Source organism: Squalius cephalus (genome assembly GCF_949319135.1).
Source record: "Squalius cephalus genome assembly, chromosome: 4".
NCBI classification, from domain to species: domain Eukaryota; kingdom Metazoa; phylum Chordata; class Actinopteri; order Cypriniformes; family Leuciscidae; genus Squalius; species Squalius cephalus.
Genome location: NC_137125.1, coordinates 4,322,321 through 4,349,145, shown reverse-complemented (window position 1 = coordinate 4,349,145; position 26,825 = coordinate 4,322,321). Strand labels below are relative to the sequence as shown.

Below are 26,825 nucleotides of genomic sequence, written 5' to 3'. Positions count from 1 at the left end.
CTGTTATCCGGGAGTGACGCAAGGCCAAGATGGCGACGGACGGCTCCGCCCACTTTAGGCTTCAAAAATGCTCTTCAGAAACCTACGGGTGACGTCACGGACACTACGTCCATATTTTTTTACAGTCTATGGTACCAACTCCCATATGTTGACCCAAAATCACTGGTCACCACGGCTTCATAAGCCGTAATGTGGTCATTTGACTTAAATGTAATTAAATCATTAAAAATAAATTGCAAGTTTACGAGTTTAAGGTCTGTTTCACCTCTGATGGAGGTGTTATTAAATGTAACAGACACCGTCTAATGCAGAGAGACATATTACATAAATCTGTGTGACTACTGTACGATTGTAGTAGATATTTGATTTTAATATAGAGTTGTATCTTTTGAGCTGTATTAAGCTGTGATACTAATACTACTCTGACAACCCTACATTTTGTGGTGGCTTTAATGTAATAGTATACAACCTGGCTATGAGTGGCAACTCTTAAATGGTCTGAACTCTCTCTTCACTGCACTGTGAAATTCCTTTTATAACTGTATCATTTCCTATAAAGCTGCATTAAAGATTTTTTTATTCAAATTACTTCATTGAAGTTTTACCCAAGAAGATTTTTTTTTTCTACCACTGTTTAACCTTACACTTGACTTCTGCATTATGTATTTGAATGCTGTCTACAGTATATTTTGTAAAGCTGCATTTTATTTTGCATTACTCTACACAACAGACACACACTTGCTTTACAAACCTGATTCTTGCAGTATCTGGAGAGCCATCATTTTTCTCTCTTGAGCCATTTCCTTTTTCGATGTCCCAAAATTTAAAACTGGGTCAGCCGGAAATGCCCTCATGATTTCCTTAGCCATCTAAACAAACAATAATATTTAAAAGCATCATCTGGACTGTGTCAGACTCCAGCATATGTGAGCATTTACAATACCCCAATTATTTTGTATTATGTCATTTTGTACTACAATGTGTATACAATGTTGAAACACAAACATTAACTTAATTTACAGAAAAAAACAGAGAGATAGGTATTACAACACTTCACATACCAAGATGACAATGACCCCACAGCTACTGGCATCCCGCTGGAATGGCTCTTTCAGAACTCCTCCTTTCCATTTGATGTCCGCCCACTCTGTTTTGCCATGGATCGTTTTCCTCATATTTAGGTACTCACTGTATGCGATGTATTACGCGAATATGTATTAATTAGGAAAAGAGTACAGAAAGTATGGTTTCAAATTGAAACTATATTCTAAACATTTAAGAATATAGTTATTATTATGGAAAGACTAAGTACACCCAAATAATTTTCTTTAAATCTTAATTTAATTCCTGAGTATAGATCAAAACAAATAATTTTCATTGCTTTTCTCAACACAACAGTCATAAGTAATCAGCTATTATCTACAAGGTATGGAATGTAAATAAAATATATTAATTTATTGTAATACAAAGTCTTTGCAATGTCTCCTTAAATATTGATATGATTCACCATTAAGCAAACTGGTTGGTAAATACTTGTATAAATTAAATAATATTAAATAAATGTAGCATGCTACCCTAACATCATCTGCATGCCCCTAATCAGGAGACACTCATTGTTAGGTTAATTTATGTCATGCTCCAACCTTTAGGGCTTATGCTACTGGGATAAATTCTTTAGCTGGAGGGAGTTCAACATCCATTAGTTAAAGAAATATTACACAATGTCCATATGAAAAAGATTACAAAGTAATAAAAGCCTATGGGCATTAACATGCACCACGAAAAACAAACATATATGGATTATAAATTATACTAACAGTATAAACCCCTTAAAGTATACAAACAATTTAAATGGAGAGAGGTGGACCCCTTATTAGTAGGGAGGGAACGAAATCTCTTCAGTGCTGCAAAACTACAGGCAAATAGCCATAGCATGTGGCTTGAGGATGTAATGAGTCATACAAAGAATACCTGAATTTTTTGGCTGCACGAATGGAATCAGCTTTCTCTGAGGGATCTACCAGGTACACAGTGTGGTTGACCGCATTTATGTACTGAAAATGAAAAGTGGGGAGAATGTACATCTTTTAATAATATTCCAGACACTGTAAATAATGACAGATCTCATTCAGCTACTCACCAGAAGTTCCCAGTGGACCTTGCTGATGTTCACAAATGAAACAATTGCCTGGTAATTTATTGTTATACAATATGTTATAAATCGCATCATGATATTTTTCCATACTTTTTTGCCACCATGAACATGCAAATAGAGAGATTTTCTCCCGGTCATCTTGGATTGGTCACCTCACCAAATGGGTGTGAACTGATAGGACATTTAAGAGTGTCTGATTAGTTCAGATCTTTGTTCAATCTCTCCGAGACAACATTCTCCTGTCTTCTTCTGGCACTTCACCTTCAAGTTAACTTCTCTGGATTCAACATGGACCACCCCAAGAACCCAAACGAACGCTTCAGCGCACTCCTGCCAAAATCATCAAGAATCTCCTGCATCTGGACTGTACAGCAACCAAAGTCAATGCAAGTACCTGTTTGTAGCCTTTAAGATGCGTTTCTAAGTTAGTGTACCCTTTTAAGGTGACCCTGATTCTCTGATGTTTCTCGTAGGTTGTGGTTAACTGATTGTAATCTTGCCTTTCTCTTTTCCTTTCTCTCTCTTTCTTCACATTTCTTTACTTTCTTCGATTCTGTATAGAATCTTTGCTTAGTTTAGGTTGTGTGTATAGCCTACCGTAGTTTCGTTTATTAAACCATTATACTCACACGCTTATTGTCTCTGTGTTTGCCACATATGGAACTCACTTAAACATCTTGATCTAGCTATACCTGCTATTACCCTGCTAGTGCTTTATTTACTTTAGCTGGAAAAGGTTATTCTGTCTTGGCCAGGAAGATAATAATATTTCCTAGAATTAATGATTGATTATGCTTTCTGTTCATTGGATGAACTGATTAAATAATTGCACTATTAATTCTAATACAGTCAATTCTAAAAATCATTAAAATATTTATAATTGATTATAATCCATTAAAATTAATTATAAATCTATATTTTATACTGTAACTCGTTACAATATTAACATGTGTCTGAGACATAATAAATAGCATTTTTTACTCCTTTAGTGATCTGGACCTTTATTTTTATGTACAAAACATAATCAAGTTTTTCAATTTAAATAATGGCTCAGATCACTAGTAGGTCATGCAGAGTTACTATGTGATCATTATTTAGGAATTATTTTTTATTTGTCATCATTCATTGTTAGTTTTTCTAACGAAGCTAGTTTCATTTTGTAATTATTGAGTAACAATTGCGGAACTATTGTAATCATAAATTGACTTTACTCTCTCACTGATTAGTTAATCTTGTTTCCATAGTTGTTAATAATGATAGCTGAAGTTTTAATATAGAACTACTCATTTGCCCTGTATTATTCATTTATATACCTATTCATGATAGACCATTATTGTAAAGTGTTACTCTGTTTATAAAAATTGTTTTTCTAAAAGATGTTACATGTTGTTTACTATATGATGCTATTCCAATAACAGTAACAGTCATGACATGATGTAACGTTGACTTGTATAAGCTTTTATAACTACAGATTTATAGTTTTAAAAATTAACTACAGCTTGTATAACTTAATTTTTAAGAGAATAAGATGCACACTATACCTCGCCATATAGCCAGCGGTGCGGTTGAAGTGTACGGAGCTCTTTGTGGCGAATAATTATGGTTTGTCCTGTGTTTTGGGTGGGGATCACAGAAACCACAACCTCTGCGCCCCTTCTTTTCCACAAGGAGGTGAGCTGCATGCCATAAATTTCAACCAAACATTACACATTGATAAATATACATTGAATTTGTATACATTTTTTTGTCTCTGTTTTTTTTTTACAAATATATTGTTCCTTTTTACATATCATACAAATAATAACCTTTAAAAGTTACTAGTATCAGTTAGATCGTTTGATACTAGAAACCCTTCTTACTTGACGTTGTGTGGTTAATGATGTCTTGGATGGTTCCTGGGGTTTGTTTGAGATATCCCCATGTACAAGAGCCTCTCCATCCAAAGTTTTTTCATGGTCCTCCTGCAGGGATGAACTAGGCTGTGGTGAAGACTTTTGTTTTCCAATGGGACCCACAGGCACTGAGGTCTCAACCTATCAACAGTGTGTTTAAAAACAGATCACATTATTAAGGAGCCTCATTTAACTGTCTCTCCATTTGTCTTTTAATTTGTTTTGAAAACATTATTAAAGTGTTCCCGGGGGTGGGCTTTATGTAAATTTAGGGTTAGTGATGTCACAATGTCATGTAGTCCCAACCAGCCGTTTGTTTTAGTCTTTAAAAACGATTTCTTTAAAAGCAAATATTTTCCTTTGCTTTCAACTTTGAGCGTTGTAACTTTTGCAGATTTTGTTTAAGCTCAAACAGCAACATTACACACTAACTAAAGTTAGAAATCAAAATCACCCCTTTAAAAATATTTTTGTTTAACGAGACTCCATGTTTCAGGTGCATTCATTGTTTTTATTTAAATGAAGTATAACAGTATTAAGTAAAGGCTTGTATAGTGTATGAAATAAAAGAAAATAAATTGATGACAAAGGGGGTTGGCTGTAAGATGTGTATGAGTAGTAAAATTTCAGATAGGCTGCATTTTCCTTGGCTGCAGAATAACTAAAAGTGTTATATTAAGAATAAGATTGTTACTGTTAATTCTGTAGAATGCATCACAGTATTATGTTTAAAGTATACCTTCTTGTTTGATTTTTTTGAAAACAAATGGCTTGCAGAGTGGAGTTACATATCTCCCCTTCTTTTTCTGCTTTTTCATTTTTCTTCGTCCACTCTGTATGTCTTCATAAAGAGAATTAAAATAACTTTGTAGAGCTGGTTTAGATATTAATACATATAATGGGATGACATACAAAATATAATGTTCTGTATATATAGTTTTCCATAAAAACTGGTACCCATCATATCTTCAATGACATTTATTAAAAGTATTCAAACCTTTCTTCTGAAAGCTCTTTCAGAGTCTTCAAACTCCTTCAGGAGAGCGGTGTGACTTGTTTGATAGCGGGCCACAAAGTCATCAAGCCTAGTGAGCCGTCCAGAAGTGAAACGAATGTGCTTTAAGTCCCACTGGCTCTTTTCCATGATTCCCTGTGTTTTATTGTCCTCTGTTATGTTCTGAGCAAGAAATAAAAAACAGGTGAATTTATAGCATAATTTATCATTTAAACACAGTAATAGTACTGAGACAGAGGTCATGTTATGATAAATGTATTATAATAACTTGTCTTTTAAGCTTTCTCAGGACATTATATCTCCTAGTGCTCTGCTCATAATGAGGTCCCGTCCCATGTTGTCCAAAGTCACCTTTGTACAAAAAGAAAAGAAGCCATGTATTTTCAGAAAACGTACCCAGATTTTTCTATCCGAATAGCGATATTTTGATTAATTATGGCAAACCTAGCATTATCCCGGTCCACAATCCAGCATATGGGAGAAGATACTTGCTGAGGTGATTGATAAGACCTTTACAGAAGTACACATTGTGCTCTCCATTCCTGTCCAGTGGAGCATTTAAAATAATTGCCTTGCAACGTTTTGCAAAATTGTTGGCTCCTTTAATATCCTAAATGTAATGTAACAATGTGTTGTTGTTATTAGAGGTGTGTGTAAACTGTAGGACTTCAGGCACAATTTAAATAGAAGACATCAGCCCTTCATAAACAAGGAAAAATTACAGTTATAAACAGTTATTTAAAAATGCTGCCAAAATTGGTACTATACTGTTATATGTTTTAGAGGCTGCAGTTTCTGTGGAATTCATATTTCTTTCTGTCTTAATCTATTAAATGATGCTGTGTTGTGTTGTTTGAGTGGCAGGTACTTAATTATTTTTGTGTAAATAAACGTAGTTAGTCTTTACAGACAAAACTCACTACAGTTATACTTGCTGTACTGACAAAAGGGCTTGTTGTTCCGATGTTGTCCTACTATTCTATTAGTATTAAAATAGTGTTAACATAGTATTAATATTAGGGATGTCCCGATCAGGTTTTTTTGCCCTCGAGTCCGAGTCCGAGTCATTTGATTTTGAGTATCTGCCGATACCGAGTCCCGATCCGATACTTAATACATAAAAAAAGAATAAAGAAGAGCGAAAAAACAGATCCAGGATGTTCCTTATTTTTTATTTAATTCACCTTATTTTAACATTCAACAACTCTGTTAACAAACAGAGCACTTCTGTGAGGTAGCTTGAACAATCAAGTAATAAATAAATTCTTCACTTTTGGACTTTAGTGCAACAGTAAATATAAAAAAGTCTAATATATAAACAAATAGCGCCTCAACTTAAAATACCCGGCAGGCATGTGAACAAATAAAAAATAAAAGTGCTACAGTGTTTGCAAAGCCAGTAATGTGCTTTTAGGAACTGCACTCCTAACTCTTACACCGGTTTCACACTGCACTGTTAGCAGAGCGTGCAGAGCGTATTTTTTTCGCCGCCCATGTTACCAGATTAAACCAGGCTTTAGAGCATTCACACCGCGCGCAGAGGCGGCGCGGCAGTGCGTAGCAGAGCAGAGCAGGAGTGCCGCGATCGTTTCGGCGCCGAGTCTATTTTTGCTGCGCCGCTTTTGCTGAATTAAAGTGACAATACATTGATCATGGCCAAAATACACCGCAGTTTTATCCAAAAAGTGCATTGATGATATCTATTGTGTTTTAAACAGTCAATCAAATGACCAACAGCAATTTAAAAAGAAAACAAATGTCAGAAAACAAAAAAAATGTTGCCATGACAATAAAAACAAAGATGAACAAAAAGTTATATGAAATTATTAATAAAATAAGCTTCTTGACAAGTCTTTATTCTTAAATGTATTTGAAAACGAAAAAAGCAATGCCAACTTATCCATTATAGAGTAGCCTACTCTGTCTGTAGCCTGCCCTACACAACCCGCGGTTCAGCCGCGCGTGATAAACGCTGCCAGTGTGAAAGCAAAATGCGCGTGTCCTGCCCCTGCTCACCATATGCACTGCTCCTGCGCTGCTTACACTCTGCTAACGCGTGCAGTGTGAAACCGGCGTAACTCTGTGCCACCGCATAACTATAGATGTGTTAAAGAATAATGAGAATATATATACATATATATCCGAGTCCTGATCGGGAGGTAACGTCCGATTCCGATCGAGTCTGAAAACACGTGATCGGGCCCGATTTCCGATCACGTGATCGGATCGGGCCATCCCTAATTAATATATATTTTGCCGTAACAAAGACTTTAACCCTCTGGGGTCTGAGGGTTTTTCTGGCCCTGGAGGTGTTCTGACATGCTCTGACATTTGTGCTTATTTCTGTTACTTGTGACACTTTTTTTATTTATTTTTTTTTTATTACAAACAAAAGAATATATAAATATATACATACAAAAATGTCCATTCCTGTATAAAATAAAAACAGAACAAAAACAAAAACAATAAACAAAAAAACTAGGGCTGGGAATCGATAAAAAAAAAGTTAACTAATTAATTGCACAATTTGCTGTAATTAATTGCAATTAATTGCATTTCCTCCAAGCTTGTAATCATCAATAATTAGACTTAGAATCACTGGAAAAAAGGAACAGAAAATAGCCCTATATTAAAATAATATTAAACATCAATATATCATGTATTATTCTTTTTCAATAATCAATCAACAATCAATTTAAGATTTTTTTCCATTTTTTTAAACTTTTTTTAACATTTTTTTTTACTCTCCCTCAAGTTGTTCCAAACCTTTATATCTTTCTTTCTTCTGCTGAACACAAAAGAAGATATTTTGAAGAAAGTCGGTAACCAAACGACTGATGGACCCCATTGATTCCATAGTAGGAAAAAAAATACTATGGAAGTCAACGGGGACCAGCAACTGTTTAATTACCGACCTTCTTTAAAATATCTTGTTTTGTGTTTAGCAGAAGAAAGGAAATCATACAGGTTTGGAACAACTTGAGGGAGAGTAAATGACAGAATTTTCATTTTTGGGTGAACTATCCCTTTAACATTGTTGCCCATCCTACTATACCAGCTCAGCAAACAGAAGTCTAAAGAGAAATTTCACCTTATTTGAGCGGACTTTGCTTTTCCAGTGCTCGGTACATGATTGAAGCGTTTGGGCCGTGAACGACAGAGCAGAACGCGCAGCGCAAACACGGAGTCGAACATTGAGCAGAGAGCGCAGCCGCCTACACCTATGGCCGACACGCCGACACACACACACAGACACAGACACACGGAACGGAGAGTGCGGCGGCGCACACGGAGCGGAAAAGACCCGCTCATGAAAGCTGCGCGAGAATGAAACCCGATGCACATATTTTCGGCTTTTCAATAGCAGCCGTAACAGGAAATCATTAAAACGAGGCAAAAAAAAAAAGTGCTGCGTTAAATGCGTTATTTTTTTTTAACGCGTTAAACATTTCAAATTAATCGCACAGATTAACGCGTTAATTCCCCCAGCCCTAAAAAAAACAAAACAAAAATGGGTACAGTGCAGTTGTGACACCTTTGCATCATAAGTGTTTTATTTCCAATAATAGTCTATGATTACATCTGTTATATAATTACTCAATTTCCTACAAATTCCTTCCATCTCTTCCACAACAGAGACCCTTTTTGTTTTTTTAATCTTAAAGAAAAGGTAAGGATTTCCATCCTATATATTTGACTTACAATTGCTTTCCAGACTTCTATAGTGGGTGAGGTGGGTTGAAGCCATTTACGAGTAAGAGCCTTTTTAGCTGCCACCAGGAATATTCTCCATAGGTATATATAATCGGTTTCATGTAAATCAAGATTTCCCAGATAGAGGGTATACCATTGGAATGGAATTTTTATCCTTAATATAGCCTCTACAGTCCTGTGAACATCCTTCCAAAATAAGTGAATGACTCCATAGACACGGCTCAATCCGAGGGCCGGGATAAATGGCTGTCTTTCAAATTCCCTCTGCACGCAATAGGACAGCGCTTCAACCAACCAGAGCGTTTTCCCTACAGCGGAGCTAACGTTAGTTGATAGATTCAACTTTTGCCATATCTGGCCGGCAAAACAACGAACACATCTTCCTTTTTAAGAATGACTTCAGTGCCGTTCTTTGCTCTTTTCTCAAAGAAAAACTAAACTCAAGTCCTCCAGGCCGATTCAAAAGACTGTTTTCCAGCAGCCATTCTTTGTTTTCAAGTAGCAGGAACCATCGCAACTCTGTCGTCATTATGTTAAGCCCGCCCCGCCTACTCTATACACGACGTGATTGGCCTGACCCAATTTGTTTTTTCCAGCTCGAAAGTCAATGGAGAGTTGCTAGACTACCTTGGGCTGCAAAATTATTTTTTCTGCCGCTAGGGTGCGTCTAGATTTCTAGGCTACATTTGTCTGCTTGAAGAAGGTGAAAATGCATTTTATTGATGCACAGGACGTGTGTGAGGCGTATTAAACTAGAAGAAATCCGTAAATGCGTAGTAACCTGTTGGAAGGATGAACTGGGTCTCTCGCTCACTTCTGGGTCTCCTGAATGTTGAGTCTGGATCATGCCACTTGGTGTCTGCAATGAAGTATAACAACAATTATCAGTCAGAAATATTCAGAACTATAACAAACTAATGATCCTACCCATTTCGATTCAAAGAAATCCCACCTCAATCTATCATAATCACCACCTTTGGGCTGAGACTCATTGCTGAAGTCAAGGGCTCAACTTTGCATTTAAGGAACACAAATTGTATTAAAAATTAGCTAATGTGAGGACCTGGGCTTTTCATTCAAGACTCTATCGAAATATCTAAAACTGCACAATACCAGTTACCCACAATATGAGGACATTGTTAAACACACACACACACACACACACACACACACACACACACACTCTAAACGTTGAAACATACAATATCAGGACGTCGTCTGGAACACAGTTCAGTCTTTCACAGCCTAAAACAAAATGAGAACATGACGACTGAACACACAAAGAGTCAGCATTCCTGTCTTCTAAGTTATACTGTTGTAGTAAAAGAAAGCTAAAATCTCCACAGTAATGGACAGGGATCTACTTCCTTAGAAGTTAAACCATGTAAACTGATAAACAGAAGCTTAGATGGGCAATAAATGTGTTTGAAGTATATAAAAACATTGAATTTTGTGAAAATTAAAAAAAATATTATGTTTTGAGGGGTAGTTAGTTCCATCAAATGCTAGGGGTAATTCACTTACAGGAAAGGTTTTGTGAGACGTATTAAACTAGAAGAAATCCAGAGTAAATGTGTAGTAACCTGTTGGAAGGATGAACTGGGTCTCTCGCTCACTTCTGGGTCTCCTGAATGTTGAGTCTGGATCATGCCACTTGGTGTCTGCAATGAAGTACAACAACAATCAGTCAGAAATATATTGTACTACAATACAACAATAAGTTTTAATTAAAGTATCAATGCATATTAGACAAAGCCAGGTTTTCTACCTTCACTTCTTTTAATCAAACAATTAGTATTTCATTTTTTTTAAAGAATCTTTCCTTCATTGCATGCAAGCACACCTCATGGTGCATAATTAACTGAACATAGTCTATACAATTTCATCAGTAAAGTAATTCCACAAGAAGATATTGAGGGGGAGCATACACTCCTGAAGGGAAATGTAACTAATTATATTTTAACAGATCCTATACCGTATGATCTATCAAGAGGTCTTACTTACCAGATTACGCCATGGCCATTGAGAATCTCCATAATCGTAGGTTATTTCAGTCTCTGCTTGAATGTTTTCAAATTGCAAATAAGCAAAGATGAGGTTTACCCTGGACTGTCAACCTTCTCTTTTTACAATTTGGTGACTTGTGGCAATCATTCACCAGCCTTCCTAGCGAGCCATCTTCACGGGACGCATCTATGCTAAAGTAGGAGGAAACAAAAGGTTTTTCCACAAAACAACACAAGGCTTTAGAGAATAACTGATCTTGTATAGGCCATGACTTACCACCATGCACTATTGTTCCATTCAAAATCAAACAAGAAAGCATTTTGTTTTTCTGTGTACTTCTTCTGCCTCTTGTCCTGTTCATATTGTGACATTAACTCCCCACGGTACTCGGCGACAAACGATCCCTTTTCAATTGGTGTGCAGGTAAATACACCACGTCCTGAGGAAAAATGAATAAAATAGTGTCAAGTTATGCAACCAAAATTAGATATTAATTGCTATTATATATTGACAAACTACAAAATAAACAAATATCAGACTTTTAATTGTGTTAATGTTGCACAGTGGCAGGTTAAGTCGGCTAATGCTGTGTACTGTAACAGTTGCTATCATATTTATAATATAAATATTTAAGTTTCGACTACATATGACATACCTTTAAAGTCACTGATCCACTTGACCTTAAAACAAGGTTTTTCACGTCCAGATAAAATAAACTGAATAGCCTCAGCCTGAGGACTAAGTCTGGTTCTCCTTTTTGACATGCTCTTCGGCCATACATGTGCTCCTCAATTAGCAAAGATCTAACTACATAGATAATAAAGACAAAAAAGTCAGCAAGACAAGTACCAAAAAAGACCCATACTTGAATAAAATAGGATGTATAAATGGTATTACCCTGCCCATAGAAATAATGTAACTTTAGCTTAACATTAACGTTACTCATTTTCTCACCAATGCATGTCATTAACTTTAGCTAATTGATTGATGCTAACACTGTGCAACTGCAGCTACAACAGTGTAATGCAAAGCATAAATTTATGTTAAAAAACGGTCAAATTTAACATATACTCAAAGAATAACTTTCGTTGTGGTTGAAAATGAAGAAAAGTAATGTTAATTAACTTGCCACTTACCAGGCCATGCCTGAAGAGACTGCAGCAGCAGAGACGACGGTCGCTGGCTCTGGGTATGCGGGAAAAGCCGGCACATAGTATGCAGGCTGCACTTCACTTGTCCAAACAGATAACCGGACGATGGGAGGAAAAAGTGCCACTTACTGCTGTTATTTGGGTGGTCATTTGGCCATTTAGACTCCCAAATATATATTAAACATTATTGATAGTTCGGATTATGGCATAATCAAGGTTTTCAAAGACCAGGAGAGACTCCACCTTATGTGGCAGCTCCGGACCGGGTTTTTATGCTGGCCCACCGTGGCGTGATTATGCTGTTTCTTAAAGTAAGTTCTTAATATTAATTGCATTTATTTTAATTAATATGCATGTTCAGTTTGGATGTGGCTCTTATAACCAGAGTTTTGCAGTGTTAGATCTGTTTTTATAGTAATAGCCTATTTCTTATATTATGTGTGGAGTTATTCATCTATCTGTGATATTCTGACAAGACATGACTAAAACAAGGCATATTTAAATTCACTACCAATCTGCAAGTTCTTTTTATTTATAATTTTTTAAATACATGTGTGTTTATGTAAGCTATTAAAAAGAAGAGTCCAGATATTCCCAGGCTATTAATGATGTTGTCCGTTTAGTTTAATAAGCTAACATTATCTTATCCAGCTGATTAATTTCAATTAATTGAGGAACTGATTCTCTTCCAAGTGAACAGGATACTTATTCAGCAGTAGTAAATCTGTGATGTTATTATTTTACTCTGGTTACATGGAATATGTTAATTACAGTAGGCTAATTCTAAACTAGCTTAAAAAGTTGGTGTGTATGAAAACGTTTTTTATTTTTTATTATTGAAACCAATGACTCGAATCATACAACAATCATCACAACAGCATGTAGAACAAGAACGCTTCACAGGATAGATATCACATATCTTTCAAATTAACAAGTCATAAATAAAGAACAACAATCATAAATTCTTTATATTGTGAAAACGTACAATATGAGGACCCGTTGAGTGTCGTCAATGTGTGTTAAAAGTGTGTTAAAGTTCCAAATCTGACCACTAGTTGGCGTATCCGCAAATGAGCAAAAATCATAAACACACTTAAACACTTCATGTCATAAAATTGTGATGTTTCAGGACTTTGGAGATTTTTGGTTTAGAGGCATTCTAGGAGCATCTACAACTGTTTAGTGAGCGTGGAAAAATGAGGACCCCCCAAATGTCCTAATTTTTCCGAGTGTCCTCATATTGCTGGTGTGTTATCATAAAAATGTCCTCAGTTGTCATGAAAACAAGTGCACACACACACACACACACACACACACACACACACACACACACACACACACACACACACACACACACACACACACACACACACACACACCTAAACCTACCCATATCCAGGTTCCCCAAGGTAAGGTTCCCCATACTTTAACCCTCTGGGGTCTAAGGTGTTTTTGGGGTCCTTGAGATGTTCTGACATGCCCTGACATTTGTGCTTTTTTCAGTTGCTTATAAACATATTAATGGCAAAAAAAAATTACACACTATTTAGCACAAACAGGGCTACCATAATATGTGAACAACAAGAATGTACATGTCTGCATTTTTGAGAGAATAATGTTTATGCGTGGTTATTGAAAAAACTAAAAACTGAAGTTTCTGAAATAAGGTCATAAAACACATTCTAAATATGTGTCAATAAGACTTTTGTCTAATGGATGTCATCACCTAGTGTTTTTTCTTCAAAATAAAGTGAAAATCACCCTGCCTTATCATTCACATAACACAATACATTGATTTGAATTTTGCAAAGCACTTTCTGTTTCGAAAGGCAATATGCGGAGTGGGCGTCAACGATCATGCATATTTAGTGGTTCACACCTGAGGAGACAATGGGGCCCGCATACTTAATTAGCCATTCATTCAGGTGAGTCACTGAGCCACAAGAATGCAAGAGCAACAGTTGGAAGCATCTCAATTCTTTTTTATTTTTCCTCATATTGTACTTGCAATTTGGCCTATAATATCCAAGGAAAACATGTCTAGTAATTGTGCAGTTAATTCTCATACTGTATTTTCAGTTTTGGAATATTTATCCTCTCCCCAAATTTGTCACTAATAAAACACAATAAAAATTATTTAAAGAAAAGGCTTATATTTACCTTTTAATAGTTTGTTTACATCTACCTTGTAAATATATTTTTTTATTAAAAAGGTTACAATTACAACAACAATTCAAGTGTAATCTTTCTTTGTAAAAACTAAAGTATACATTTTATCATACATATTTCAAAGTTAAGGATTTGATTGATTATTTGATAACTTTATTTTTGACAAAACATACTATATTTAACATGAGCAAATATTGGCAAACAAAAGCTTATTTGAGGTGGCAGATATTTTACAGTAAAAATGTATAATCTATCCAAAACTAATCAACGAAATGTTGTCTTTCATCTGTAACATAGGTCTTTCATTTTTATTATAAGAAATATAAATGTTAATTTGCAGTTTAATACGTTGCTTATACAAATACATTTTATTTCAACATATTTCAGTCGATTTTTACTCAGTATAGCAATACAGTTTGCTAAAACCGAAACATTCATTCACAAATAGAAACGCCTGACTGTAACGTTGTTTTAATGAAATATTTGGGCATATAAATGTTAATTTTCAGTTTAATACGTTGCTTATACAAATAGCCTACATTTTATTTCAACATATTTCTGTCGATTTTCATTCAACTCAGTATAGCAATACAGTTTGCTAAAACATCATCATTCATTCACACAGAGACGCAATTTAAATTTAAACTGTCTTTTTGCGAGCTGTGATAAACAGCGCGCATCTCTGCGGCTGCCGTTCATTCATTCACAGAAACGCGATTAACTTGAGAAGGAAAAAAAACTTACTACATATTTGGATCCTCTCTCCTGCAATACCCGCACTCTGAGGTAGATTTTCCATTATTATTATTCCTCACAGCGCTGCCAGATGGTGTAAACATGTAGGTTAGCCTACAATGATATGATTAAACTTGTGTTTTCTCGAGCTGATATGGGGGCGTTCACAGGTTTGCTTGGATTGCCTCAGTAATTTGCGTTTGAATAGTACGCGCTCTCCGTGGGCGGAGTCACATTACATTTGAATTAGCTCTAATGAGCTCGACTGGAATCGCTCTCTTTTAATACAGATTTCACAAGATGAGAATATTTGTTTTTTATATAAATTACCTCATTTAAAAGAAGATAATTCAAGCTTCATGCCTGTGTGTCTGTATGCCTGTTTGACTGAGTATTCGCTGAGTTACAGTTCATTTTCGGACGCGTTTCAGAATGGTCTTCACTGACAGAGAGAAGGCAGAACTCGCATCAAGTTTATTTTTCTTTATTTGGCAAAAAGCACAACACTTTGTTTTTATTGTGAGTATACACAAAAATAATACACATTTAACAGAATCGATTGATGTATGAAACTTGCTTGTAATATCAAAGTCCACAGAGCAAAATTCATTTCTTTTGAACTGAACTGAAAAAAAGCGAGCCTATCGCGCCGGCGCGATTGTCGACCCCAGGGGGTTAAAATGTGGATCCAACTCCGCCCCCTGGATCTCATACACTGCAGTGAGGACTGGGACTGTGAATTCTGCAAATGTTTTGTCATATACTGTGTAAATGGTTTTCGCAAGAAAAGTTCCCTAACTCTTGCTAAGCAATTTTCACATGGAGTAATGCCTATTGTTTTTCCACCCCTATTTTTTTTTAAATCACCTTTTGTTATTTTTTTTAAATGCTCATTGTTTCCCTGATTTTTTTTTTCATATATTGTAAATAGTTTTTCAAACATAATATTTAAATACACTTTTGTAATTGTTTTAAATGTTCATTGTTCTACTTGTGTTTTAGATATAATTTAATTGTATTTATTTGAGTCCAGTAATCTGTATATTAATCACAACTGATGAACAAAATGGCTCATTTGACTTCTTTTTTTCCAAACAGTCAGCAATGTCATTCATACATCACACATTTTGTCTGTTTATACTGTCTATATATTACAATTTACCAATAAAATGCAGTACTACAGCAGCACTCAACATACCACACCTGCAAACTTTTTTTGTGTTTACTGTTACTCACAGTAACTGCCATGCAGGCTAGAATTGCGAAACATTATTGGATAATTCTTATAATTGACTAGCCTGGCAAGCCAGACCTACATCAAGATGTTAGGTCTGGCAACATAGACACGGCTCAATCCGAGGGCCGGGATAAACGGCTGTCTTTCAAATTCCCTGTGCACGCAATAGAACAGCGCTTCAACCAACCAGAACGTTTTCCATACAGCGGAGCTATCGTTAGTTGACAGGGTTCCTGCAGGTTTCAGTTAGTCAAATTTAAGACCTTTTTAAGACATTTTAAGACCATAAAGATTGAAATTTAAGACCTACACGACGCATTGGCAAAAAAAATATTCAAATCAAAGAATTCATTTTATTTCAATGAATTCAGTAATTGAAAAAGCATTAACTTAATTTACAGATAAAGCAATCACATTAGTAACCTTCCACACCCAACAACGCGTGTCAGAGAAAAGAACAGAATCAGATATAATTTTTATTACAGATATAATATAATTCTTTGCATATTATAGGCCTACTGTAAAAAACACATAATTAATTGATTTTAGTTGATCATAGTTGATCATAACTAGAGATGAAATGGCATGAACATTTCATTTAATTATTATAGTGCCAAAAATTATCACTGTTATCACAGAATCCTGTTCAAAAAGTACTAATACTACACAATGAAATCAATTCACCAAGTTTTGTCAAAAAACAGCAAATAACAAATCAAATTAGCATCAATACACACTAACATAAACATTAAAATAATACGATTAAAAATGATAGCCAGATTTTAAAAGTGTCTTGCAACATGTTATATACTAACATGTACAAGTTCAAATAAAGTTGACAAAAAAGGTTTTTATAAAAAGATAAACCTCACATATTTCAGTCTTTATCTTTTTTGACTCATTCTTTTTATAAAAAATGATTTACTGACATTTACAATACACTTTAGCTTATCTTTTATTATTAATAGTAAAATTCGGTCCGATTTTCCCGTGATGTCTGTCGTTGCTATGCAACTCCACGATGACAAAAAAGTTTTAGTGGCTAATGGATTTCCACCGCCGAAAAACGCTTGCTGTAGCTCTGTTACAAGATTTATTTACGGAGAAGAGAAAAACACCCGTAGTGTTTGGGTGCACCCGCATTCCTTCATGTCTTTTTTCATGTTGCTGCGCCTGGAAAAAAACGAGCGCGTCGCTTCAATTATAAGCGCACTTACCGCGAGCCTACATTTGAATGAACTTGAGCGCGAAAAAGACGCGATATGTGAACTGCCTCTTGGCGAGCGACTTCGATACCTTTTTGCTACTTTTTAATAACTTTCTGCGGCCAGCGTTTCTGGAAATGAACGAGGGTAAAATCTTTTTTAAGACCTGACTAAATGAAATTTAAGACCGCGGATGAAAATCTGCTGTTTTTAAGTCATTTTAAGGCCTTAAATTTCAAGTTCAGAATTTAAGACTTTAAGGCTTTTTAAGACCCCGCGGGAACCCTGGTTGATAGATTCAACTTTTGCCATATCTGGCCGGCAAAGCTACAAACACATCTTCCTTTTTTTAAGAATGACTTGAGTGCCGTTCTTTGCTCTTTTCTCAAAGAAAAACTTAACTCCAAGTCCTCCAGAGTCGCGGCCAAAGCCGTTTCGAAAGACTGTTCTCCAGCAGCAGCCATTCTTTGTTTTCAAGTAGGAGCAGGTAACCGTCGCAACTCTCCCCCAATTTCCACCAACTGTAGAACGGCTGCGGATCCGCTCCGGAACGGCGGCGGAGTCAATAGGTTTCCATTAAAGTCAATGTGTGTATTTTCACTGACTGCGGAACGGCTGCGTTCCGACTCCGGTGATCCGCAGCCCTCCGGAGCAGATACGCAGAGCTTCTATTTTTGCCGGATGCCGGAGAGCTCCGCAGCACTACAGGGCAGAGTGCGCAGGACAGGAAGTCGAGCAAAAAACAGAACAAACCAAACCAAAATAAAAGATCTGGTTAATTTTCAAAATAAAATACAGCTACCTGTTTTAACCTCGTTGACACCATGGATGAGGAGATGTTGATTCTAGAAGTATAAAATCAACCCATCATTTATGACCCGTCGCATCATTTTTATAAGGACAACCTTAAAAAGGATTTGGCGTGGAAAACAGTAGCAGAAGTAATGGGTGTGGATGGTAAGTAACTAATTTTGTCTAAGAAATGCAGATACAAAGCAAATAGTTTATTCATGTACTTATAATGAGGAATTCTGTAGCTACATGTTCAAAACCCATTAAAACTTTTAATTAAGCAGCCATTGCAGGATTGTTTGATTTGCATGAATAACTTTATTTACAGGTATGAGGTTATGTAATGAAGTAAGTTAAATTTGAGTTACGCTATAAATATACATTATACGCATATTTATAGGACATATATATATATATATATATATATATATATATATATATGAAGAGTTCAGATGCAAAAGCCTCTAAGTGCCATCTGAAAATTTCTTCTAGAATGATCATTTTTATCAAGCTCGTATATTTAAGTTCAGTAATTTCACTTAAATGGCAATGAAGATTACCTATTAATTGTCATTTAAGTGAAATTACTGAACTTTAATATTCAAGCTTGATAAAAATGATCATTCTAGAAGAAATTTTCAGATGGCACTTAGAGGCTTTTGCATCTGAACTCTTCATATATATATATATATATATGTGTGTGTGTGTGTGTGTGTGTGTGTGTGTGTGTGTAATTTAGCCATTTATTTAATATTGTGCTTGACATTTGTTACAGTGAAAAAAAAAAAAGTTACATTTTTGCTGTGTACTGTATAAGTTTATTCCAATTTGGGTGGATGATTCACACTGCAAAAATGATGGAGCTAATAAGGAGTGGCCAAACCAATGATTAATCAAACTTTATACAAATCAATACATTGCTTCGATACAAATCACTCACAATTCACAGAACTTAACTTTAAAGCTCCACTATGTAACTTTGGTATGTGACCACAAGAGGGCGCAGTTTCAACAATAACAAAGGCGAAGCTTGATGACGCTATGAAGGAGGTGACAATGGGAGATGTCGTTTTTAATGCGTTTTCACCATAGCAATGTATCTAAATGGAATTAATGAATCATGATCACGGATGAGGTAATTTATTCGTTTTTGTATTACCTGTATGTCTGATCGTATTATTTTATGTCATCATAATTAATGAACTGCAAGGAACGTGAAATGTTATGCTATATTATCCCGTTACAACATACAGCTATTTGTCAAATGATTTGTTTGGTTTATGTTGTGCAGTTTTACGTTTTTATGGTTAATGCCGTGTTGTTTAACGTGTTCAAACCAATATCTAAAAGTAAATTTGAACGAACATTTGCAAGTAATGACTAAATATATTTTTTTAACAACATATCCGATTGTATTTAATTGTACTGCCATAATCTCGGTCACCACACGTGATAAAAAGCCTTACCGGAGTACAAAGAGCAATATAACTTTGTTTATAAGTGCTATTATTGACAGTTGCATGTCTTACCTGTCTACAATACACTCGCGAGAGCAGTCTGTCAAGTCCAAGATTGACGCGCAGCTCTCTCCATCTCGAAAACGTCTGGCCGATATTTATCCGGGTTTTATTTCTCCGTTTGTCACACAGTCCGTGACTCCGCGTGTATCCGAATATGGACGCTTTCGTTTTGTTGGCACTTCAATACTCGCCAAAGAGTAATCGTGATCCATAACAGCTATAACCATACAGTCTATGGCTATAACGCTTTAACCACCACTTCCGCATTTGACCATGTGATATTCCGGTGTGGTGGGTCATATTTTTTATTTTATTCTTTTTTTATTCTTTGTCAGACGTCTTTATTGTTTATTGTGATAAGAAAAAAAACTCAATAAAGTTGTAAAAAAAAAAAAAAAGTTTTTTTTTTTGTTTTTTTTACAAAAAGGATAGAGCGGACATTGCGTCACTGAGGCGCAACATTTCTTTTCCGGGACGGCCAGTTATTTAAAATCGGAATTTCTCTGAAATAAAAAATCTTTGGAGACTTTTGAGATATTGTAAGTACACAACTGGAGGAAATATATCACACTGTGCAAGTTATTTTCGGAAATTTTATTACAAAATTCATACATATTGGAGCTTTAATATAGTTCAATACTTCACACCAAAAAAAAAAATAAAAAAAATGAACACACACACACAATACAAATGTACCAGTTTCAGTCTACAGTGATGACAAGTCTTTTCAGACCATTCTGTCCTGCCAGGACACACTGCCCTCAGGGGAGGTGAAGAAAGTGGCAAAGCTCTCCCTAACAGCACAGGCTTCTCTTGATGCCCTGTTTCGCCCCATATTTCTCACTGGCGCCATGCATCTCCCCAGTTCCGCTGCCTCTTCTAGTAGCTGCACATTTTCACTTGGGGCAAGGAGGGAATTGTGCAGGATGCATGCTGCCACCACAAGTGTGTCCACATTTTTGGGGTGCAGATTAATCCTGCGGTGAAAAATCCTCCAACGTGACGCCAAAATGCCAAAGGCATTTTCAACTACCATCCTTGCTCTGGACAGTCTGTAGTTAAAAATCCTCTTCCTGTGGATGAGGTTCTGTCCTGGATAGGGTCTCATTAGGTATGGCTTCAACAGAAATGCTGCGTCACCCACCATGACATGCGGGACATCCCCAAGGTGAGCAGCACCAGGCAGAGAGGTACTCGGAGGAACGTGTAATGTGTTGTTCTCAATTTCCCTCCCCAAATCATAACCTGCATACACTCCACCATCAGATGTTCTTCCTAAGTCCCCCACCTGTATGCACCTGAACCGGTATTCTGCATCCACGAGTGCCAAAAGCACGATGGAGAAAGTCTTTTTATAGTTAAAGTACTGACTACCGGACAGGGGTGGTGCTTGAATGACAATGTGTTTTCCGTCAAGTGCTCCTAGGCAATTTGGGAAGTTCCATTTTTCCCAGAAGCGTTGTGCTACCTCCTTCCATGAGTCTGCAGTCGGCCGGGGCAAAAATGACTGCATCATGAGCTTTTCAATGGCAGCACACACCATATGCACAGAGTTCATCACTGTTGTGTGGCCAAGGCGGTAGCTAAATGCAAGGCTGATCAATGAGTCACCAGAAGCCAAGTATCTGTGAAGTGAATAAACAAAACAAAGATTAGTTAAATATGTAATTATTATTTTAATCTGTCTCTTCTTTTTTCAGTTGATCTTTGCAAGGCAAAATGGCAGTCACTGAGGGATAGTTTTGTAAAACACAAAAGGAAAGGAAATACACCGAAATCATGTCCTTTATTGTGCCCCACCTACAATCGAGAAGGTCTGTAAGAAATGATATAACAGTATTGTTGACAATATAATCTTTAAATTCAATATCCACATTTAAAAAAAGTGATAGATAATTGTTGTGTGTATGACATAAATGTTTCAGAAGGTCTAAAACTAATTGGTTATTGTTGTTTTTTGTAGTTCCAAAAGCAATTTGAGCGCTGTATTGGCAGAAGAAAGATCTTCAACACCGCTGTCGATGTGTGGATCTGATGAGCCAGGTCCTTTGAGTTCATCAGTGCCTCAGGACAGTATTGGCAGAAGAAAGATCTTCAACACCGCTGTCGATGTGTGGATCTGATGAGCCAGGTCCTTTGAGTTCATCAGTGCCTCAGGACAGCCAGGGACCAGAGACTGTTTCAACAACACTATCGGGGCCCACTGCAGCTGGGGTTACAGACAGGCCCCACAGGTCAAGAAGCCCAAGGGAGAGGGTGCCTCAAGGCCCTACTGCAACAGAAACAAGGAGGAGCCACAGACCACAGACGTCTGATGTGGAAGAACGGCTTGTGTCCATCTTACAGGAGCCGCTTCCAAAACCAGAATCTGACCTCGATGAAAGCTATCACTTTGCCTTGAGCCTGGTTCCTCTCCTATATAAACTTGATCACAACAGGAGGCAGCAGGCCAAAATTGGTATTTTGAACCTGCTGCAACAGATAGAGAGCAGCACAGCCTCAAGGCAGGAACCGGCAGCCCATTCAAGGGCATTTCATTCACACCCTCCCCCTATGTTCCACACCCCCACTGCAACTTTACCTAGGCCAGGTACTTTCAGGCTATTAAACCAACCCCCACCGATAAACCCAACAGGAACATTCACTCAAATGCTGGCCTCTGATCAAGAAACACAGTGGGGGTAGGGCAGCACCCACAAACATTTAATCTTATGCTTACCTAATGCTGTAAATAGTTATTTTGCTGTGATTTATATAATAATATTTCTGTATTTGTTTAAAAGATTATTCTAAACTATTTAAAAATTCTGTTTGTAAATGTTCCTATCTTTTGTTAAATATATTTCTGTAATTTTGAAAATAAAAGTTCAAACCTATTGTGATATATTGTGTATGTAATCGCTCACCTCAGTCCAACAGCCAGTCTCTGCTTTGGTTCTATGGCGGACCTGTAGTTGGTATTTTGTCTAGTGAGTTCAGGGCCAATGATTGAGAGAAGCTCATCCATTTTCTCTGCACTCATCCTAAAATATTTGTGATGCCGTTGACTGTCCAAACGCAGTTAATCCACAAGATGGTAAAAATCTCCTTGTTGAGGCCTGCACTGGTTCAGTGGATGGACCCAGTACTGGCTCCTTCTTCTACCCCTCCGTAGTCTTGCAAGCAGAAGTAAAAAAGCAATTGTTCTCCTCCTAGAAAAGGGAACTGAAATGCACAGAATAATTTATTGAATTACTGAATATGTGGTGACTATTCAATGTGCATTCAAATATTTACTGTTAAGCAAACTTTGTGACCAATACTTTATTGTATTTCTTACGCATAAGGCTATCAGCATTAGCATTGACAAATTTTCACAAAATTACTTCAAAGCGGAAGACATAACTGATAACAAATACGAAATAGATATACAGAAGAGAAACATGTGCATATACAGAAGGACTAATAAAATAAAATAAGTTAAATAAAATAAAATAAAATACAAATAATTTTTTGAACTATATACATAGTCAAGAGATAAATGATTTACAGATAGAAAGTGTCTAATGAGATAAAGATAATTAAGGCCTCTATAAACATAAATAAATAAAAATTAAAAGTTGCAATAAATAAAGAGGGAAAAAGAGGGAATCTGCCATCCCATTAGCCCTGATCCCCATCTAAGTACTCCCCTATCCCTTTAGAACAGTCAAGTTTAAAGAATAGACATTAAGCTGTCATGTGTTTGGCTCCAGTGCTCAATAGTTTTAATCTTTGCCCTATTGATTAAGGCAGAGGATCGCTCCAAACGAGCAATATCTATAAAATAGGACAACCACTGCTGCTTTGATAGTGAATTAGGGGGAAACCAAGAACTAATTATGGTTTTCTTAGCAGCAGTTAACCCAGAGAAGAGAGTCCGTTTTTGATTTAACGTAAGAGCAACAGAAGAGACATCGTTAAGAAGGAAAAGACATGGCTCAGGATCAATTGTCAGATCCAAAAGTTGTGATAAAACAGAAGAAATTTTAACCCAGAAGCTGAAGATCAGAGGACATTCCCAGAACAGATGGAGAAAGCTGCCGATTGCCCCAGTGCTACATTTATCACACTCAGGGGAGGGAATAAGTTTCATTCTAAAACGTTTCAGAGGAGTATAATATATTCTGTGGATTACATTATAGTTTATCAGCTGGTGATTAAGCAAACTTTGTATATGAGAATGTTGCCTAGCCTTCTTATCTGTAGGCTATATTTATAAACTACTTTTGTAAAGTGGCACTGAAAAAGTTAGCTTTACCAAGGAGATAAACAAATAGTACTGCTGCGTTAAAAAAAACAACAACATTATTGTCATGTTTCCATTTCAAACAGTAAAAAAAATAGATAACTTTATTTACACAGCAGGCTACTTTCCCAATACATTTAAAACAAGAACTCAAAATAAACATTTAGCATTTTATAAGTTGATTATATAATTAATGTAGGCTACTTACCCATGATAGAATCAAAATAATCTCCAAAGAAGAAGGGAGATCAGCAGGTCAGCACCATGGTCAGCACCGGATGGAAAACTGTTCCTGGTTTGGTGGTTCTTTTTATTGAAACAACATATCGCACGATCACACGTTAATTAGCGAGATCTCGTGGGTCCTCGGCCGCAGCCGTTCCGCAACAAATCCGGACCTGGTGGGTATTGAAGGACGACGGAGCACGGAGCCGATCCGCAGCCGTTCCGCAGTTGGTGAAAATCCGGGGTAAGTCGTCATTATGTTAAGCCCGCCCCGCCTACTCTATACACGACGTGATTGGCCTGACCCAATTTAGGTTTTTGCAGCTGGAAAGTCAATGGAGAGTTGCTAGACTACCCTGGATACGTCAGAATCTTGAAGCACACAGCGTCAACTGAGCTCGCCATTGGATGAGGGATGAGACACATTTATTTTTGTCCCGCCAAAGTCTTATTTGATCGGTGAGTAATGTAGATGAACTGCCACGATTGTGACAGGGCGTATGTTTAACTGAAAGAACGAGCAGAGAGAGAGAGCGCGAGAGAGAGAACGCCGGTGGCGCGCATGCACGCACTCTCTGTCTTCGGAGCCAGACGAAAGTGTAAACAAGACTTCACCGTCTCAAAACGAAGCGCTGACTTGCTCTCTCTCCCTCGCACATATTAATCAAAATAAATCGACACGGTGGTAAAAGGTCGGAAGACCAAAGTTTCATGTGGAGCATTCAGAGATTTTTTTTCCTGAATTACCGCTGGGTGTGAATTGTGCTAAATAAGTTGCCTTATCTTCTCTGAAAAGCGTTCCGGACATTCAGCTGACATCAAACAACACTTTAATTAAACGAAAAAAACTATCCAGTGATGAAATGTTTTCTGTGTTGACACAAATCTTGGATGTCCATGTCCTGCTGGAATAATCACACAACGCGCACGACACGTCCAATTCGCGAACTAATGACTCCTTTGAACCGATTAGAGTTGTGACGTTCGCGAACGAACCGATTCTTTTGAACGGCTCATAAACATGAACGATGGGAGCCGAGTCGCGGCTGGAGGGGAGCCGTTCTTTCTGTCGTTCTTTTTTTCCCATGCGTGTTTCACACAGATGCACACAGATTAGCTCCTCCGCGAGACAGAACAGTTATAGGGGGAGGGGCGCACCCAGCGCAGGGGTGCAACGTAGTAGTGATGGGATTTATGGCTCTTTGAGGGGATCCGGATCTTGGCGATCCGTTCCTTTCAAAGAGCCGTTCAAAAGAACGGCTCTTTTTAAATATTTAGTCAGTTTTAAGAAGCCAGCTTGGGGGCATCTCAGTTTATCCTGGAAATAATCACTGGGAGGAATGATGAGGTGAGATTTGTAGTCAAATAATTAAAACTCAGATATCACACACCAATATCTGAGTTTGAATTATTCTGAAATATTGATTATTACCTCATTTGTCATGTGTGGACTATATTCCATAGGGTTGCACAACATCCCTCTGCTTAGACAGTCACATCACTATTTTGGATTTACCTTTAGTACAAAGTGTGTGTATGTGTAAAGCTACTTGACTTATGTTATTTATACAATACCTACTCACAAATAAACATCAAAAACAAAGCCGGCTGCAATGAATTTCTGTGCAAAACAGCTTTTACTACAAACACTTCCACACAAAAACATTTTGATAGAAAACAAAAAATGTTTAAAGTATTAAATATATACTATAGATAAAATTAGAATAAATTAAATGGAAATGTCTACATACAGTCCACTATTACTACTATTACTACTGTAAACTTTGCAAATAGGACATCAGCCCCTTCATGTCTTAAATGAACAATAACAAAGTGGGCTGCAATGAATGTCTGTGCAAAACAGCTTTTAGTGAAAAATTTCTATACAAGAACAGTATCACAAAAGAACATTTTGATAGATAACAAAAAATATTTAAAGTATTAGACATATACTGTAGATAAAATTAGAATAAATAAAATGGAAATGTCTACAACCGATTCACTTTAATGAATGGTTAAAACAACTGATCTTTCCAACAGTGAACTCAGGAGACGTCTGAATCGGTGTATAACTAATCAGTAACACTTTACAATAAGGTTCTATTTATTACATAAATTACATAAAAAGTACAGTTTTCTTACTCAAGCTTTAAAAAAATAAAAACCACTTTTTTTTTTGAAAAGCATGTCTACATTTTTCCACACAGTGCTATCAAAAATCGATAAGAGAATCGTTAAAGAATCGGATCGATAATCAGAATCGTCAGTGGCATTATTATTGATAAAATCTTATCAATTCCCATCCCTATGTGAAGACAGTAAAATTATAATCAAATATTAAAGAACATACATGTTTTTTTAAGAGTTAAAAGATTAAAACATTTTGCTAACATGAGGTCTTATTGTGTCACTGTCAGTCTTTTTACATCAGTGCAAAACTAGGGTATGCAGATTAAGACCACTATTCATCAGCATGCATTGATTAATCCCATGGCATGTAGCAAAAAATAAAAAAGGTGCGACCAAATCATAAGATGGTGCGACCAACTGAGAAAGTTGGTAGCACCAGTGCAACCAGTGGAAAAGTTAGTCTGGTGTTAATCTCTTGTTGCATGGGATGCGCCGCATACATGGTAAACAGTCATTTCTAACAACATAGGGCTATTTGGATAAACAATCTGGCAAGCGTGTTGTTTTAGGCTAATACACCAGCAGCAAATTTCTGTAAAGCGCTCAGAAAT

The 26,825-nt window shown here is 36.6% G+C and overlaps 2 protein-coding genes across 2 annotated transcripts; both read right to left on the bottom strand.

Moving 5' to 3' along the window:
- Positions 1-9,528: 9,528 nt before the first annotated feature.
- LOC307156961 (N-lysine methyltransferase KMT5A-like) lies at positions 9,529-11,751 on the bottom strand (the record flags this gene model as incomplete). Its single annotated transcript, XM_079868691.1, has 5 exons — positions 11,439-11,751; positions 11,060-11,222; positions 10,880-10,974; positions 10,360-10,437; positions 9,529-9,635 (listed from the first exon to the last, which is right to left on the bottom strand). Exons 1-5 carry the CDS (start codon positions 11,545-11,547, stop codon positions 9,529-9,531), a joined length of 552 nt encoding a protein of 183 aa, XP_079724817.1. The 5' UTR covers positions 11,548-11,751.
- An 8,171-nt stretch (positions 11,752-19,922) lies between these two features.
- Positions 19,923-24,338, bottom strand: LOC307157081 (uncharacterized protein). The gene is made up of 3 exons (XM_079868853.1): positions 24,068-24,338; positions 22,499-22,796; positions 19,923-21,217 (listed from the first exon to the last, which is right to left on the bottom strand). The coding sequence occupies exons 2-3, from the start codon at positions 22,612-22,614 to the stop codon at positions 20,320-20,322; spliced, it is 1,014 nt and encodes a 337-aa protein (XP_079724979.1). The 5' UTR covers positions 22,615-22,796; positions 24,068-24,338; the 3' UTR covers positions 19,923-20,319.
- Between the last annotated feature and the right edge of the window lie 2,487 nt (positions 24,339-26,825).

Excerpts from the sequence above, each read along its gene's own strand:
- LOC307157081 (XM_079868853.1), bottom strand. The coding sequence starts at position 22,614 with ATGAGTGCAGAGAAAATGGATGAGCTTCTCTCAATCATTGGCCCTGAA. Across the intron at positions 21,218-22,498 it reads AGACTGGCTGTTGGACTGAG|ATACTTGGCTTCTGGTGACT; the intron begins GTGAGCGATTAC and ends TTCACTTCACAG.